Source organism: Ambystoma mexicanum, chromosome 1q, assembly GCF_040938575.1.
Source record: "Ambystoma mexicanum isolate Mex_15411 chromosome 1q, UKY_AmexF1_1, whole genome shotgun sequence".
In the NCBI taxonomy this organism is placed as follows: domain Eukaryota; kingdom Metazoa; phylum Chordata; class Amphibia; order Caudata; family Ambystomatidae; genus Ambystoma; species Ambystoma mexicanum.
Window position 1 is genome coordinate 1,408,910,795 of NC_090922.1, and position 17,399 is coordinate 1,408,928,193.

The following is a 17,399-nucleotide window of genomic DNA, read 5'->3' on the forward strand; positions in this document are numbered from 1 at the left end:
TCTTTTCCTCCTAGTCTTCATACGCCCAGGTGCTTCCCGTAGCTCCTGCCTCCACGTCTGGTCGGTTCTGCAACGAGAGCGAGAGTGAACACCCCTTCTCAACAACTCTGAGCGTTTATATAGGCAGCTTTCAACTGGCAAATCAAGTTCCACTTCCTTCCCCAGTCTACAAAAACCCTCCCAGGCTCCGCCCCATTTTACATGAGAACATGGCGTCTTGTGTCGTTCCTCGGGTCCACCGGTTTCTGCTCCCCTGGATGCTTCCCAACTGCCCAGGTAAGTGTAGTGGGGTGAGAGGGGCTGGTTTTGTCTCTGGTGTTCGTGGGGAACGCGGGTCTGGTTATGAGTCTGTTGTTCGTTGCACTCCGTCGACACGGTTACCGTGTCGCCACACAGCTGTTCCCTCTTCGCATTGCCGCAGCCGGGTTTGATGTAACAATACCCATTGTCCAGCCGCGGAATTGTGGCTCTGCCGCTGAGCGGTGGTTTCTCCCTCCTCCCTCCTTGCGGGTCCAGGTCTGTCCTGCGGGACCCTGCTGGCCGCAGCCTACCAGCCTTATTGTCACTCGGGCCAGGACCGTTGTAGCAGCAGGTCCGATCGAACATCCGCGTAACTGCCGTTTTGCAGTGAGGCGGCGGTTCTATTTCCTTATAGTCGTCCCGTGGCTCCCACTCTTCTCCCATTAGGGTTGCTTCGGTTAGTAACTTTTCACTGGGTACAGCGGGCACCGGGCACTCTCCAATTATGGATGCTTCGGGTATTTCCTTTTCACAGCGGGCACGGAGTTCTCCATATGCTGGCCCCACCACTCTCCCATTACTGTTGCTTCGGGAAGTTCCTTTTCACTGGGTACAGCGGGCACCGAGTTCTCCCCTTCCAACGCCCTGGGTGTTTGTCGTTCCTGGACCCTCTCTGAGTTGTCACAAAGTCATACTCCAAAATGTGAGTACCCTGGCCCAATTAATAAAACCAGGTGTGAAAATAATGTATTTTCAACATTCCACCATAGACCAGTTTCTCATGGCTAAACTGCACTGATGCCCTGTAGACAATGCAGATTACACATTTTGGAGCTCCTTCGCTGCCTCAAGTTTTATTGAATTTACCCAAACCTACTTTAATAGTTTGAGGCTCTCTCTGCTGAGAATTACCTTTTACAAAGGCCAGACATGTCACAGAGCCACCCAGCAAAAAACCTCTGGCATTGCTCTGGGCAATCCTCCAGACCATTGTTCCGTGCCTGCCAAGCCATTACAGTTCATGCTGGGCTGCTAGCATTGGTGGCAGTACCTGACTGATTTGCATATGGCTGGACCCCATTTGCAATGGCACAGACGGGCTAAAAAACGGTGGTGTGGGAGGCTGCTCAGAGCACTGCCCGTGGGTCAGATTTATTCAAAACCTTCCACCCATCACTTTTTTGGTTGTAGTTTGTCTCCCATGGTGAGAGAGGGTATGCCCAGACATGGGTCTCTTGCCTGCTGTGCCATAGCTAACCAAACTGCACCTCATTGAGGAGGCCCAACAAGGCCGAAACATGTCTGGGGTTGCTTGCGTTTCTGTGCAGAGGGGGACCTGGCCTAGCAGTTCGGGCTGGGCTTCTACCATTGGTGGCAGTACCTGACTGATTTGCATATGGCTGCACCCCGTTTGGAATGGTGCAGACGGGGTAGAAAACTGGTGTAGAAGGTTGCCCAGAGCACTGCCAGTGGTTCAGATTTATTGAAAAACTTCCACCCATCACTGTATTTGGTTGTAGCACAGAGCCACCCATGCCTCTGTTCTGTTTTTTTCTTCTCTGTTTATGCTGGATATATACTCCATTAGTGTTCACCCCTTGAGAAAGGCCACAAGCAAGGAATTAAACAGAAGCGCAAATTCCTTTCTCTCACCAGAAGTCTCTAGTTATTTGGTAGGATCAAGATATTGGGGCTCATTACGAGTACGTCAGTAAAGCGGTGAAAATACTGCTGTGCCGGTATTACTAGTACCGGCGGGGCGATTGCCAGAATTAATGGCGTACTACGAGTCCACGGGCACGCAAACATACCCCTGCAGAAAAGAGCCGGTAATATCGATGATGCAACCAAACTGCTGGTAATACTGGCACATTGAAATAGCGTCACCGCCGGAACAGAAAGGCCAACCGTGTCCATTTTTTAAACACAATTCACCCTGAATCCCCCTGTTCCTGCTGCTATCCAGGCCCGGTGGAGGCCCTTCAGCCTCATGCCCTGGGAGGAGACAGCCAGCACATGGCGGGCATTGATGGGATAGGAACCGCTAAGGCTGGAGCAGGGACCCACAGTGATAGCGGTAAGAACAACTACAAGCACATGTGCATGTAGTCCCCAATTGCATGCATCCACCAGCATAGCTGCACAGAATGGGCATGGGAAAGGGTTTGACACATGGCAGGCACAGCAAATGGGCAGTGACCACACACACACACACACACACGTGTCAGGGGATGCAGGTGAATGTACCAATGCACATACAATGTAGCTGAAATCTGCATTCATGCACATGGACAGATGAGAAGCACCCATTTGTGCCAAGATCGTCCAAGTCAGAAAGTGATGCCCTATCACACCCACGACAAAAACCCACCTTGGTGGGCCAACAGTCATTGTGCACATTATTTTTAATAACGCTGCGGCGTCCATTAATCATTCTAAAGAACTGTTCATGGTTGTTCGCTCTCTGTCCCCTTTGCACCTATTGTTGCTTCGCAGCATCTTTGTGACTCTTTATCCCACTTCTTTGTGGAGAAGATTGAAAAGCATTCATTCTTTGGGTCTGGCTTCACTTCACCCGACATTATGTCATGGTCAGTATTCCCTATTTTACTTCTGAAAATATTGTGGTTGCCATTTCTATGCTGAAATTGGCATCCCCCAGGGACCCCATACCCTTGGGCATCCTTAAAGATATTCTCCCCCACATGTTTTTCTACTACTGGCAGCTAATAACAAATATTTTCGAGCAGGTCAGATCATTGCCTCTATCAAGCATGCTACTGTGATCACCCTTTTGAAGAAGCCTTCCCTCGACCCCTCTTCCTGCGAACTTACAGCCTATCGCTCTTCTGCATTTTCTTATGAAGCTTTTGGAATCTTTGGTCTGTTTACTACTTAGCTCTTTTCTTGAAGAGTCTCTATTTTTATATCCTTCATAGTCAGTTTTCCATCTAGGACGAGGGACTGCAATTGTGCTGGTCTCAGTGGCGATCATCTAGCATGGATGCATGATCTAGGCAGCGTGGGTGCATTGGTTCTACTTGACCTCTCTCCCGCCTTTGACACCATTGATCATGCTATCCTGCTGGATCGACTAGCTGGGGCCCACATTACTGGGACTATCCTAGCCTCATTTTCTTCCTTCCTTTCTGACCGCTATCAAACCCTATTTCTTCCTCCTTTCCGCTCTCAGGGTAAGGCTCTCACCTGAGTTGTTCCCCAAGAGTCTGCCATCTCACTTGTGTTGTTTAACATCTACGCTCAACCTCTGAACAAACACATCTTCTCTTGTGGCTTTCTTTGCTATTCCTATGTAGATGATACCCAGATCCTGGTTCGCCTTGACCTTACTCTTCCCAAGTCGGCAGCCAGGTTCAGGGTTTGTCTCGAGGCCATGGGGGTATGGATGTGCAACAACTGGCTCAAGTTGAACGATGAGAACATTGAGGTGTTGGTTTGTCCTCCATCTGCGTCCTCTGGACTTCTGCTTTCTGGCATGCCTCCTTAGGTTCTCTTCCTGTCCACACCCCCGTAGTGAAGGACTTGGGTGTTCAAATATCTGCCTCCCTTTCTATGGATCCCCAAGTCAGCGCTGTATCCCTGCAGGGCTATTTCCAACTCAAATTGCTTGAAGGGTTCTTCCTTTTATACTGATTCAGCTCTGCACCCCGGTTGTGTCGGCCCTGGTCACATTGTCTATCGACTATTGTAATGCCTTCTTTCTGGCACAACCAGCCTATCGACTGCAGTGCCTCCATATCCTTCAGATCTCGACAGCGTGCCTCCCCACCTCTACACTCTGCTGTGCCCATATCTCGCTTGTGTCATATCAACTTCACTGGCTTCCCATTACTGGACGCATTCAATTTAAAACAGCATGTCTTGTGCAACATGCTTTTTACGGTCAGGGGAAGAATACGGGCAGAAAATATTTCAACCATACGCACCGGGTCAAACACTTTGATCCTCGGATGCGTGTCGCGTCTCAGTCCCCAGGTTCAAGCTCTGCCAGATTGGAAGCCGCGCCTGTTCGGTTGTGGACTCATCTTTCTGGAATTCCCTTCCCTGTGCTTTTTGGGCAATGCCTAACCATCTTTTCTTCTGCCGAGCCTTGAAAACGCATCCCCCATTCTGTTGAGCAGCGTCAAGATGCCCTTGTGGCAGACGCCATGCTATACAAATAAACTTAACATAGTATAACATAACAAAACAGAGGCATGCACTGTGTACACACTCAGCAGGCACCACCTTTACCACATACATGTGTAAGCACCCATCAGTGCAATAGCATCCAAGCGATCCACCTGAAATATTGAACTCTGGGGCACGCACAATGTGGCATGATTGTAATGCACGACCACAGACATATCTGCTAGATGACTAACAGCATGTCGTCACATTTCCAACAGGACCACAGTTCACAGACAGTGGAGAGGCTGGATCTTCAGCAGCAGCCACATCAACTGCCCCATCCCTGCAAAGGCCAAACCACTCACCAGCGGGAGAAAGCAGCAGTGCCGGGCTGTCGCGCCAAAGCAGCACCAACTCCACCTCCACCTTCCATCAAGCCCTCAGGGGGACATAATACCCCTGCCAGCAGTCAGTGCCCCCCCACCACCAGCCAGGCAAATGACACAGCTGTCACTACAGCTCCCGGTGCCATGCCACTGCCACCCCCTATAGTTCCTCACACTGTGACTGTCAGACGCCATCATCCCTATCACGTGGAGTGCTGCCCCTAGCACTTTGCGGCAGGGCCCATGTTCCTAGCCCTGAAGAGGAAGAGGAGAAGTATGAGCGTGATGATACAATACCATGCTTCAGGCCGGCCCCGCCACAGTCCCCACAGCACACCACCACTGCCTGAGTTCAACTTGCACACAATACGTGCAAGACAGGCTGCCATTGAGAGGCAGCAGGCGGACATCCACACACTTGCGAGCCAGCAGCTGCAAGAAATGCATGCCCTGCAGGGCTGCCTGCAGGAGTGCACATGCAGGATTGCACACTCATTCGGTCATGCCAACGCAGCCATAGTAACACTGGTGAGTGCGTGACCAAACATTCTTCCTCGGCCTCAGCAAGTCGCTGAACTAGGCCATTCAGCTGACCCTCCAGTACATCTTGGCCCATGGGTCTGAGCCATCCACTTCTGCTCCACCCACTGAGGGCTCCTTACCAAGCACCTAAAGTTGCCATTCACTGTGCCACCTCATCTCTAAGGGGCAGTAGCATGCCCCCAAGGCCAAGGGGGCCAGAAATGACATTTAGACACTGCAGGGGTGATTTTGAGAGTGGGTGTTTTGGCAGTTTGGCAGTGGTGATGCTGTTTTAGGGATGTTAGTTTCATGTTGCAAAAATCAAAATAAATTCACTTGAAGCAATGATGAGACATTCCTTATTGAGTGCAAGTGTTTAATGTGTGCAATTAATTTTCACTTTACAAAGGTACAAGGGGGAGTGCAAATGGGGGGCCTCATCCAAAGGAGTTGTCAATGAGTTCCTTGCAAGCCAGTTGCCCGAACCTGGTCTCTACACTCTATATACAAGTGCGTGCATGTGTGGCACCCGCAGCCACTGCATCATCCTCCTCAGGGGCGAGCACTATCTGGCCCACCTAGTCCGGCGTTTACATGTGAGCACCCCCAGTCTGGTGAAGACATCGGAATCAGGCCTTCCACCGGCTAAAGGTGCGCTCAATTGACACTCTAGTGCAGATGTGGGCCCAGTTGTATACCACCTCTGGTGCCGTCATGGGAGTCTTTGCAGGAGTCATAAGCCACGGAAGCTGTGGGTAGCCAGAGTCACTGGCAAGAGTGATGGACATAGAAGTATTAAATAGATACAGTTGGAGTCAAGGTGTTATCACCTCCTGTCTATACCCAAATATCCATAACACATAATTGACAGTTTTTCAATTTATAGGGAGTTACTCCTACGTCTATTTCCCTTTGCAATAGCTTGTTTGCCCTGTGTAGATGCTCTACATGTGTTGCTGTCACAAAAGCCCTAGCGTTTGCTGGTGTGACGGCTACAAATGGAATGTAGAGGTCCTTTCCCTTTCCTCTCTCACTACTTTCCTATGCTAAAAAGGTAAAGTGCACATACAATGGTGGTCGGTTTTTGGCTTTAATATTCCCGCCACCAATGTGTGTGTCTTATCAGTAAAAAATAATTCCGACCAATAGGTCGAAGAATAGCTAAAAACTGAATATAAGTGTCCCTCTTTTGGTTATTGGGTGGGATACTTCGATGCTTGCTTTCTATTTATACATTGATTCAAGCCCTTTTATCACAAGTATAGTGGGTCTTGGAGTCAGGGTCATCAGCCCAAGACTGCTTAATGAAAGTCAACCGGTTTCTGTCAATTATGTGTTATGGACATAGAAGTATATCATGGTGATCTGTGGAAGCATTGCCTGTAACAGCAGTATCTCAATTGACGGTCCATGAATGTAGTGGGATGTGTGATGTTGCATTCTAATACCTGTAGTACATTGTGTGTGGCTGGCCTGTTGGGAAGCATGTCTTGGATATTCACTGTTGAATTGTGGGTCATGCTCTACTCCTGTGGGTTGTTACCTGTCATGTGTTGGGTGTGTGTATGGGCCCTGCATGTATGGGGCATTGTCTGGGCCTGCAATTTCTGTGTGCGTGTGTCCCACATTGCATGTCACCTCTACTGCAAGTTTTGTGTGATGGTACATCCACTCACCCAATGTCCAGGTCCATTGGCCTCTATACCCCTCCATGTACTATGGCATTGTGCTGTTACACAGGATCAGGGCATCATGGGTTGATCTGGGGAACTGGTTACAGCAGTGGGTGATCGTGAGATTGGCATCACAGATGACCTGGACATTAAGTGAATGGAACTGCTTCTGGTTCCTTTATACTTTCTCCAAGGCCTGAGGTGCCACCGCTCTACATGCATGCAATTCATGGCTGCCACCACAATGGGCATGCATGCAATAGCATAGAATCCTGTCTTTGTGTCGTCACCCTGTGCCATAGTGGTGCGGAGTGCAATGTGCTGAGTCATGCGCCTCAGGAGTGCGTCCAGCCACCGACACAGCACTTTGGAGAATGTAGGCTGCAAAATGCCTATTGCAAGGACGTGCAGGTTCGACACCTGCTTTACCAGCAGTGGTATGGTGTCCTGATGCCGATTCTGCTCCCTATGTCTTCCAGGATCAGGTTGAGGAGATTGCCAATGCTCTCCCTGGTAAGGTGGTACGGGATTAGGATTTGCATGTCAGTGAGGGTCCATGGTGTGGCCCTGACACGGTGCATAGGTGCACGCTTTGCATGGCGTCTCCGCTTCGCAATTGTTGTTCTCCTTTCCACATGCCACCACTGCAGCTCCATGTTGGCATGAAGCAGCTGCATGGGAATGCTATCTACAATCAGTGGCAGCATGGCGATGTGTAGGGAAGTGTGTTTGGGGAAGGTGTGGCCCTGTTGTACTGTTTCAGGGTCAAATGGGTGTACCTGAGTGCATTGGGTGCACCTGTGGCCTCTTTTCCCACTACTGTATGCATTTATTGCCTGCTTTCAGTTGGAGGTATCGCCACCTTGCTTTTGTCGGTAATGCAGCCAAATATCAGACAGTATTACTGGCAAATCCAAGCTCATGATATGCCGCTGATACCATTGTGCCGGTATTACTGGTGCAGGTTGCAGGCTCATCTGGTATTTTCAGTGCCAGTAATACTAGATGCATTGATACTGTGAGAATGAAGGTGTCTCAACTGCTAGTCCCCGGGGATCTGTCATCCAGGTGGTCAGGACACAGCCATCGCTTTTGAATCCAGTTCCTGGGGGTTGACCAGTGTGGGAGGATCACCTGGATGAGGGGTCTTCGGAGAGTGGAAGGGGGACAGCAGAGGGCGAGATGCGGTATCCCCTTCCCTGTAACACCTTTCCCCATCTTACCAGGTAGGATAATTTGGAAATCAACCTCCTTCCCCCCCTTTTCCGATATCAACACTTTCTTACAGACAGCTCACTGTGAGCGAGAATGGACTAACACCTGAGCCGTACACCTGACATGGCCCAATACAATGGTCAGGCAATTACTGATCATTACACACACCTGACTTCCATCATTTTTCCCCACATGGATAAAAAGTGGAGCACGAAGCACACTCTGAGCAAGGCAAAGCACACGAGGAAGCAGCAGTTCCAAGATGGCAGTTTAATACAAGGAGAAAGATGGCAAGACAGAAGTGGGTTGCAAGGAGGGAAGTGCCCTTGACCTTTTCAGAGAAAGACCGTTACTTTCACAAGCCTTTGAGAATAAGAAACAAAAGGCCCAGAATCAAAGTTGAAGAAACCTGCATTGTGTGTCAGAGGTACCCCGGGCTCTCCCACGACGATAGCTAAGGCAGGAGGATTGTTTTCTGCCGTGGTACTGTCCTTGGCTCCAACAAAAAAGTAGCACCAATAAAGTCAGCACAGCCGGTGAGTTTGGGGAGACTGATACCAGACGGTCTGCGTTAAAGCCAAGGTTGCAAGCAGCAACGTTGTATAGAGAAAACTGAAGTGTGTAAATCATATGAGACACATGACCTGAATATAATTAAACAGATTAGTGACTGAATTTTTGAAGCCAAGACCGATACCATAAAAACAGTGGTCCAGCACCATGTTGGTGCTCATTCAAAGGTCTCTGTTCAGTATCCAACTGAGAGGTGGCAAATGTAAAAGGAATTGTGAAATCAAAGTGGTCCTGCAACGTGTCAAGCCAAATCCTGTGCACATTCGAAAGTCTTTAATAGTTGATGCTAACTGAAATTGTTCCGAACCCAGCTGAGGGAGACGAATTGTATTAAGAAGGGGATCTGAGCTTGGCTGAGTGGGATCCGGGGTGAAACCGTGAGTCACCAGAGAAAGAATATTCTATGAACATTGTGAAAGAGGATCTGAGCCCGGAAGAGTGGGATCCAAAGTGACGATTGTTGTATTAAAGGTATCTGAGCACAGCTGAGAGGGACCGGGGTGAATAGTGAATCACCTAAATTGAGTACTTGTAAGAAGAAAAGAAATTATCATTTGTTAAGAACTTAGTTTTCTTTTGTCGTATCAGGCCCTCTTCATGAAGAGACTTCGATATGCAAAGAGACTTGGGCATGGAAGGCCCTTATACCAATTATTGACTGTATCCTCGTGCTAAACAAGCCAGAGATTGTGTTACGCTTGAGTGAACCGCCTTGTCTGTGCTGAAAATGTGGTGAAGGGAAGGGAAACCAACTTTCTTTTTAGTAAACACTACCCTCACACTATTTGTATTTAGAGGTAAGTATTGGCAATAGGTTTTTTTTGTATAGGCACTTTTATTTTCACAAGACACCACTAAGACTGTAAACATCATTATTTGATGGTCGTAGGTTGCTCTCATCTGTAGATTTAGGATTAGATAGGCGTTTATCATACCCTTGTTAAAGTTCAGTAAACACCCTTGAACTATGGTCACGTGTCTCTTAATGTTGATACCATGCCTTCCTTACAATACCAGTGCAGATAATTCCAGCAACAGTTTTCCAGTACACTCGTACTTGTCTAGTCCGGTAAAAGTGACGGTAAACAGTATTACCGGCACATTTACCCTATACTGACCAACTCGTACTGAGCTCCATTGGGCCCAATTACAAGTTTGGCTGTAATTCACATGAAATTAACATCACACTTTTTTACTGTTGCCATCACTTGATCCCACAGATTTACTACAGGATTATGAATGGTTGTGAGGCGGTGTTAGTCCTCGTTTTTGGGGTCTATAAGATTCCATGGGGATTTTGATGTATTTACCGCAAGCGGTAATCTGACAATTTAAATCTGATGATTTTTGTAAGGTAAAGTGAGGGTTTATCTCCAGCAATAGGTTGTAGGCGCAGCGTCCACTTTCCCCTCCAATCTCAAAATTCAACAGTGTAAGAAAGTTGTAGAAAAGTGGCAATTATTCCATTACTGCCATTTTACCACCATTGGTTTTCACACCGCCGAACTCACAACGAGGCGCATTCAATGTGGTTGACCCAGTGCTGCAGATGTGACTCATTTGTTCGTAATTTCTTCCTTCTCTTATGGCACGAAATTCCCCAAGGCCTGTCTTTTACCTCATTAGGCCAGGATTCCCCAGCTTTCGATAGATTCCAGCTGCAGATGAGTCCCAACACAGCCTGCAGGATGCCATTGTATTGCCCTATAACAACATGACGCACCCTTCTTGGTATCCAGCTTTCCTTGCCCCATAGGTGTTATAGCCCCTGTGTCAGTCAGGCGCCTTTTTAAATGTCCAAGAAAGTCTGGGAGCCCCTCTACGGAGAATTAACACAGCCAAATAACCTGTTCTATGAGAAGGTGCCCACTCGGGAAGGTCTACAACCATGTTTTAGCTTACTGTGCATTTCCCAGAGAAGAAATATACATTTGCATATCAGTCTGATCCCACCCACTTAGGCGGTCCAGCACCAAAATACTAGACAACTCTCCTCTGAACAAGAATACCAACAGCAACCCCAGACAAGTGTTTAGGCCTAGTCGCCATCATCAGTGAGGTGAAGCTGTACCTCCCGAAGCACAATGAGCAAGGGTCCACGTCGTGATTACCCTTGGTAACTTAGGGTGAAACCCCAAGTTCCTAATAATTCAAAGATGTGGGATCCCCTCTACCGAGAATGCACACAGCCAAATAATGTGCTCTATGGGGAGGTGCCCACTCTGTATGCTCTACAACCCAGACCTTTTTGTGCATTTTTAGGAACTTTGGGTAATCCAGACGTGGACCCCTAGATCACTGTGCTTAGGGAGGGGTGCAGCTACACCTCACTGATGATGACGACTAGGCCTAAACACTTGTCTGGGATTGCTGGTGGTATTCTTGTTCAGAGGAGAATTGTCTAGTATTTCGGTGCTGGACCGCCTAAGTGGGTGGGACCAGACTGATATGCAAATGCTTCTCCTCTGTGAAAGTTACAGTGAGCTCAAACTTAGTTGTAGACCCTCCTGAGTGGGCACCTTCCCGCAGAACAAGTTATTCGGCCGTTTTCGGGCTTGATTATCGAGGCTCCCAGACCTTTTTGTACATTATAAGGAACTTTGGGTTTCACGCTAAGTTGCCCAGGGTTATCCAGAGGTGGACCCCTTGCTCGCTGTGCTTAGATAGGCACAGCTTCACCTCACTGATGAGGCCCGACTAAGCGGAAACAAGTGTCTGGGGTTGCTGTTGGTACTCTTGTTTAGAGGAGAATTGCTAAGCATTTCGGTGCTGGAATGCCTAAATGGATGGGACCAGACTGATATGCAAATGGGAATTTCTACTCTGTAAGAGGTACAATGAGCTAAAACCTGGTCGTAAACCCTCCCGACTGGGCACCTTCCCATAGAACAGGTTATTTGGCCGTTACCGTTCTCGGTAGAGGGGCTCCCAGACCATTTTCTGCTTTTTTAAATGTAGTTTCTATTTTTGATTTTGTCTGATCTGATGTCAGTGTTTCCTTACTCCATAAATCTATTCAGGAAAAACATGTTTCTGCTTGTATTTGCTTCCGAGCCTCCGTGCTCCCTTCCTACAGCCTTCCAACATTTCCTATATGCGTGCTCAGCTGCTGCAAAATGCTTCAAATCATTATCTAGTTTACTTTTGCATTCCCTTCATTATAGTTAATTACTACATACCACTACTGTGTATATTTCTTTTATTTTTAAGCCTAGAAATATTAATCTACTTGCGTGTTGATTTATAAAAACTCCTTGCTTTGCCAGCATTTTCCAACCAACGTGTGTGCACTATCCCATCTTTGTCCTGAAATTTGTCTGTGCACAGACACTTAGCAAGTAAGTGTTAGTGCACTTTGATGTTTGCCAAATGATGGTCTTTGCACTGCAGTCTCTTGAAGCCAGTGGAGTCCCCAGGCATGAGCGCATTTCGTTCCCTGATGGGTATGATGAGTTACCAGATAGTTGCCACTGCCCCTCCCTCCCCCATCTTCGATGATCCTGACCCGTGATCACTCTTTCTTCTGATTGCAGGTGTACTCTAGTACCAGGCCGCTGCGTGTGGGGTATTTTGAGACTGATGGATACACGATGCCATCTCCTTCCATGAGGCGTGCAGTGCTGGAGATGAAGCAGCTGCTGGAGAAGGCTGGACACACGGTACCTGCATGATTTATTCTGAATTCCAGAGAACTAGAAGAACGTAGGCCCTGTTCAGTCATCATACAGTCTCAGCAAGCACATATGGCCCTCAAAATTAATGTGTCCAAAATATAGCTCTAGAATACCTGTGCCACAAAATGCGCCACTTGGAATTCCTGCGCGGTGATGCCCATCACAGTAATTCCACTCTCAGGACGGTTCTACATGATTTCGCCGAATGAAATGTCATCGTGGGACATTTCATCGCCGAAATCTCATCACCAGAAACCCTGTATTTTTTTTATTATTATTTCTGGTGGGGGTTTCCCCCCCCTGCTGACCCCCTTTACTTTAATAATCATACCCCAACCCGCACAAAACACCCCCCAAAAAATATTTCTTTAAAAAAGGGTTTCTGGCGATGAGAATTCCGGTGATGAAATATCCCACAATGACATTTCATTCGGTGAAATGCGTGTATACCCTCAGGACAGCTCTGTGAAATCACTCTCTATTGTTAGCTTGTGTCATAATTTCCCTAACTTTATTTCTCAATTGAAATGTAAAAAAGGCTGAAGGCTGGTGCTTTCTCAAGTGTTTCACACATCTGTGCTGTGCTTTCTCCAGGCCGCAGACCTTGTCCTGAAGAAAGCACAGCATAGCCATGCGAATGCACGGAAGGTATCGGGGGTTACTTACTCATTGCAAGCTACCTTTACGTAGTGACTACCCCGCGGAAGAGCACTGTTTGTATGGCTTATAGCTTTGGCACCAGTTGATGCATCTGGTGCAGGCAGTACATGGCAGTTTGGGCTATGGTTGGAGGTGGTGGTAGGCTTGTCGCGTTTGCTTAACCCCCTGAGGTGAAGGAGAAAGCCAGGCAGCAGTCAGTGGAGTGCAGTCTGGTCTGTGGTTGTTGTAGTTACAGCTTAGCCAGATTTGTCCAGACAGACCATATTTTTAGTCTGGGCCATTAAATGGTGCTTAACCTTTGTAGCTGCACACAGTGCTTCTCTTAGTCTCGAATACTCCACAGACTACCTCTAAACACCCATTAGAATGCAGCTGTCCCCCACGATAAAATCTGGTCTGCCTGCACATGTAATTGTCTCTCCTGCTCCTGCATACTCTACAAACGACCTCTCGGCACACTCTACAAACTACCTCTTAGCACCCATCCACTGCATACACTAATATAAGACATACTATACCTCCCCTGTCATTATAATGTGACTATCCTCCATGATAGAAATTGAGTCTAGCTGCTCACATAATGTTTCTCCTGCACTTGCATACTTGCCAGACTACCTCTCACAACCCATCCACTACACTAAAACAAATTACACAACACTAGGTATAACATGAAGGAAGGCGAGGCACGCACTCCAGGTCCTGGTCAATTAGACCGGTTGCAAAAAATATATATATCTGGGTTAAATCCCAAAATGAACAAGTCGCTCAATGTTACCAGGGTTAGATCCCTTCAGCTGCAGTTCTGTTGTCTGTAGTTGTACTCCTTCAAGCGTTTTCTTATCTCAAATAATCATCAGGAAGGCTGAGTTTCATTAGCAGGTGTTATTGATTAGTCTCAAAGAATTCTGGTAGTTGTAGTGAGAAAGTTTTTCCAGTACAGGTGACCAGCAACGGACACCCCTCCAATAGCACAAGTCCTTCCCAAGTTTGGGGGAGGCGAGAGAACTATCTTTATGATTCTCCAAAGTGGGGCACAGTCACCCCGGTGCAGCTGCCTCTGGAGCCCGGAACTCCCATAACAGTAGGTAAAACATGAAGGAAGGCGAGGCGCGCACTCCAGGTACTGGTCAATTAGACCTGTTGCAAAAAATATATATATCTGGGTTAAATTACACAAGACCTCTGCCATAATGCGGCAATCTCAAATGTCAGAAGTTCAGTGTAGCTGCTCACATAATGTTTCTAGTGGGGGTACCAAATAGTTAATTTTCTAGTCGGCCGAATACCAAATAGTTGGACCATCTATTCGGGCAGAGCCGCATAGTTGTTTAAGTAAACATGTTCTAGAACATAATAAACATTTCAATTAATAAAATAAGGAGGCATTCTATTGCATGGGTATTCATGTTTATTAATTGGACATATATCTCAGTAAGCTTATTAAAAAGATAGAAAGAAATAACATCTGAAAAAAGGCCAAGTTCACTCTTATGTCCCTAATAACTGAAACCTGTAAGGGAAAGGTTGTATTTTTAGAAAAATAAGGCGTTCAACATTTACTGCTGAGAGGCTACTTCTGGGTTCTGAATAAATATCTCCAGCTGGACTGAACACTCTCTCGCTGTCCACACTCGTAGGAGGAGGTGCCAAATACACAGAACAACTGTTGCCAACATCTCAGCAACGCTCTCTCAACCTGCTGAGCTACCCTGGTAGCCTTCTACGGAAGAGCATGTCTATGGATCTCTTGATCCTTGCTGTACTAAAATCACTAAATTACCAACAGTATTTCGGGTGCACCCCTGCCATGGAAATTATTTCAAGTGGAATTGATGCATAGTGTGGAGAATTTCGAGGCCGCCGGGGGGACAAAGTCCCTCGGCGGCATCAGTAGTGTGGGGGCCGCTCCTGGACAGTGGAGTGGTCCCCTTAATCATAAAATGAATGTCGGGCCACCGGCTTTGCACTGGAGGCCTGACTCAAATTGTGGGAGCAATATGTTGAGGCCTCATCGTGTGTTGGAAGGGAGGGGACTTACTTGGTGAGCAGTCTCTGACTCTGCTGGTCCGTTGGCATATGAAGTGAGGGAAGAACTGTTTGCTTCCCTCACTGCTATTTCAACGGTCGGGGGCTGCTTCCTTTGTCGTCCGGTTGTAGTAGCCAGTAAGCAGCTTATTTGGCTTCTGCAGCCCAGCCACTGCCACACGTTCCATGATTGGCTGTCACCCAATCAAGGAGAAGACTGCTAATCATAGAAAGTGCACTTAAGCTTTGAGTCACTATGGCAGAAACTATTTATGAATCGCTGTTTTTCATTCAAACTTCAGACCAATAGTGACTCGAAGCGGAAATTCGGTACACCCCTAAATGTTTCTCCTGCTCTCACATACTCTCCAGACTACACCTCTGCACCTATCCATCTGCCTTCTCGACATGCAGGGACTTAGCCACCTCTACCTAACTTCGTATTGGCAAAAATACACACACGCATTCTATAACTCTCTGACAAATGTTCCCATACCTGGACTTCTGTTTCCCAAGGGAGTTCAACCTACAGCGCTTTGAGACCGTACCACTGGTGAAAGGTGCTATACACCTGACAATTACGGTGCATATTGTATTGGAGAAAAGGTAGGAACAAAATAACATGTGAGGAGGCACACACAGCGTGTGGGTGTTTTTGGTTATTTACCCACCCATTTACTGCCCATGGCCATCATAGTCGCTATGGCCATTCCCTCTCACTCATCACCTGCTCCTCCCGCCCAAAACTCATCTTCCTGGAACTTCGTTGAGATACCACTATCAAGTAAAAACATCAGACTGTCGCCTGACAGTGTTTTTGTCTAAGCAGTCTGCTGATAGTTAATGTCTTAATTGCAGCTGTAAATTACTAATGGTTTAATAGCGATATTGACAGGTATTGCCACAATATGCCCAGAAAAGCACTCCATTGTCCAGCCTTTGCGATCTGATGGCCATTATATCTGTGCCAAACAAATGTTCTGTCCTGTACCTATACAAAAGCGCAAACTGATCAATCTTTATTTTACCTCCACAGTGGGACTGCAGTCAGTTTTAAACTCCGACATCCCAAGACAAGTATTGGCAACGCCAAAAGAATGGGATTTTGTTTAGGCATGAGAAAGGCACTTGCCAGCAAAACTGTTATATTAGAATTGTGATAGGGAGGAATGGCATATGAGGAGGGACATAGCCTGTATGTGGTGTTTGGTTATTTGCCCACCCATTGACTGCCCCTTGCCATGCTAATCCCTATGGCCATTCCCACCCAGTTCCTGCCTCTCCCCGTCCAAAACCCCTACTCATGGAAACTCTTTGAACTCCTGTTAATCTAGCCTTCGCATCAAAAATCGCAGTGGATGTCCGAGTGAATTACTTAATTGGAGTTGTGAAGCCGCTAATGGTGTAATACAAATTTCTTAACAAGGTCTACCTTCAGCCCCTCGATTTATAAGCACTATGTGTGTCCTGTTAAAAGCAAGCATTGGTAAAACCTAGACTTCCATGACAAATCTGACCCAAATGCCACAATCATACAAAACACTATTGCTGGCCAAGGCTTCACCCAGCGCATAGACCAGGCCACGCACGACAAAGGCCGAATACTGGATTGGCTTGCTGACTTCAATGGGCTGAGCAATATAACTGCCATTTCCCCATGCCCCTGGTCAGACCATAATGTCGTCATATTTACCTTACCCAGTCAATCGCACCCTAAAGTTGCACCTCACCTGGCACCAGCGTCGTTTGCCAGCAGCACCCGTAACATCAATAGCACCACCTTACTCCCATTACTAGGACCCATTACAGAATACAACCATTGGCCCGGCAACCCAGCCACTCTAGTAGATCTGTACAAAACCAGTATCCTTCAAGCCCTAGACAAAATTGCCCCACTCAAGCTCTGCAAACCAAAACCCAAAGCTCACCATAATTCATGGTTTACTCCTAACCTTAAAGACCTAAGAACAAACAAACGTACTGCTGAATCCCATTGGAAAGACTCACCGACCAACACCAATAAAGAACTCTTCCTTACCTCGGCTAAAAAATACAAATAGGCCATTCTCCAGGCAAAGAGTCTCACCTATAACGAGAGAATTGCCAACCCCATATCGGGGCCAAAAGAACTCTTAACAATCCTAAGGGAACTTGAGACTCCTACAAGCCAGCCCGAATTGTGTCACAAAGACGACTCCTGGTGCACCAACATTCAGAATGCACTTCTGGACAAAGTTTGTATGTTACAAACCAAAATAGCCACCAGAAAAGGCAGACTAGCCACCCAGACTCTCCCAATA

General features: G+C 47.3%; 1 protein-coding gene across 2 annotated transcripts in view; it reads left to right on the forward strand.

The window, feature by feature from the left end:
• The window catches only part of LOC138548445 (vitamin D3 hydroxylase-associated protein-like), a 726,529-nt gene that overhangs the window by 435,170 nt on the left and 273,960 nt on the right, over nucleotides 1-17,399 (forward strand). For both annotated transcript variants that reach the window (XM_069642277.1, XM_069642276.1), the window contains exon 8: nucleotides 12,274-12,399. In XM_069642277.1, coding sequence (XP_069498378.1) covers nucleotides 12,274-12,399 — 126 coding nt within the window. The remainder of the gene's footprint in view (nucleotides 1-12,273; nucleotides 12,400-17,399) is intronic.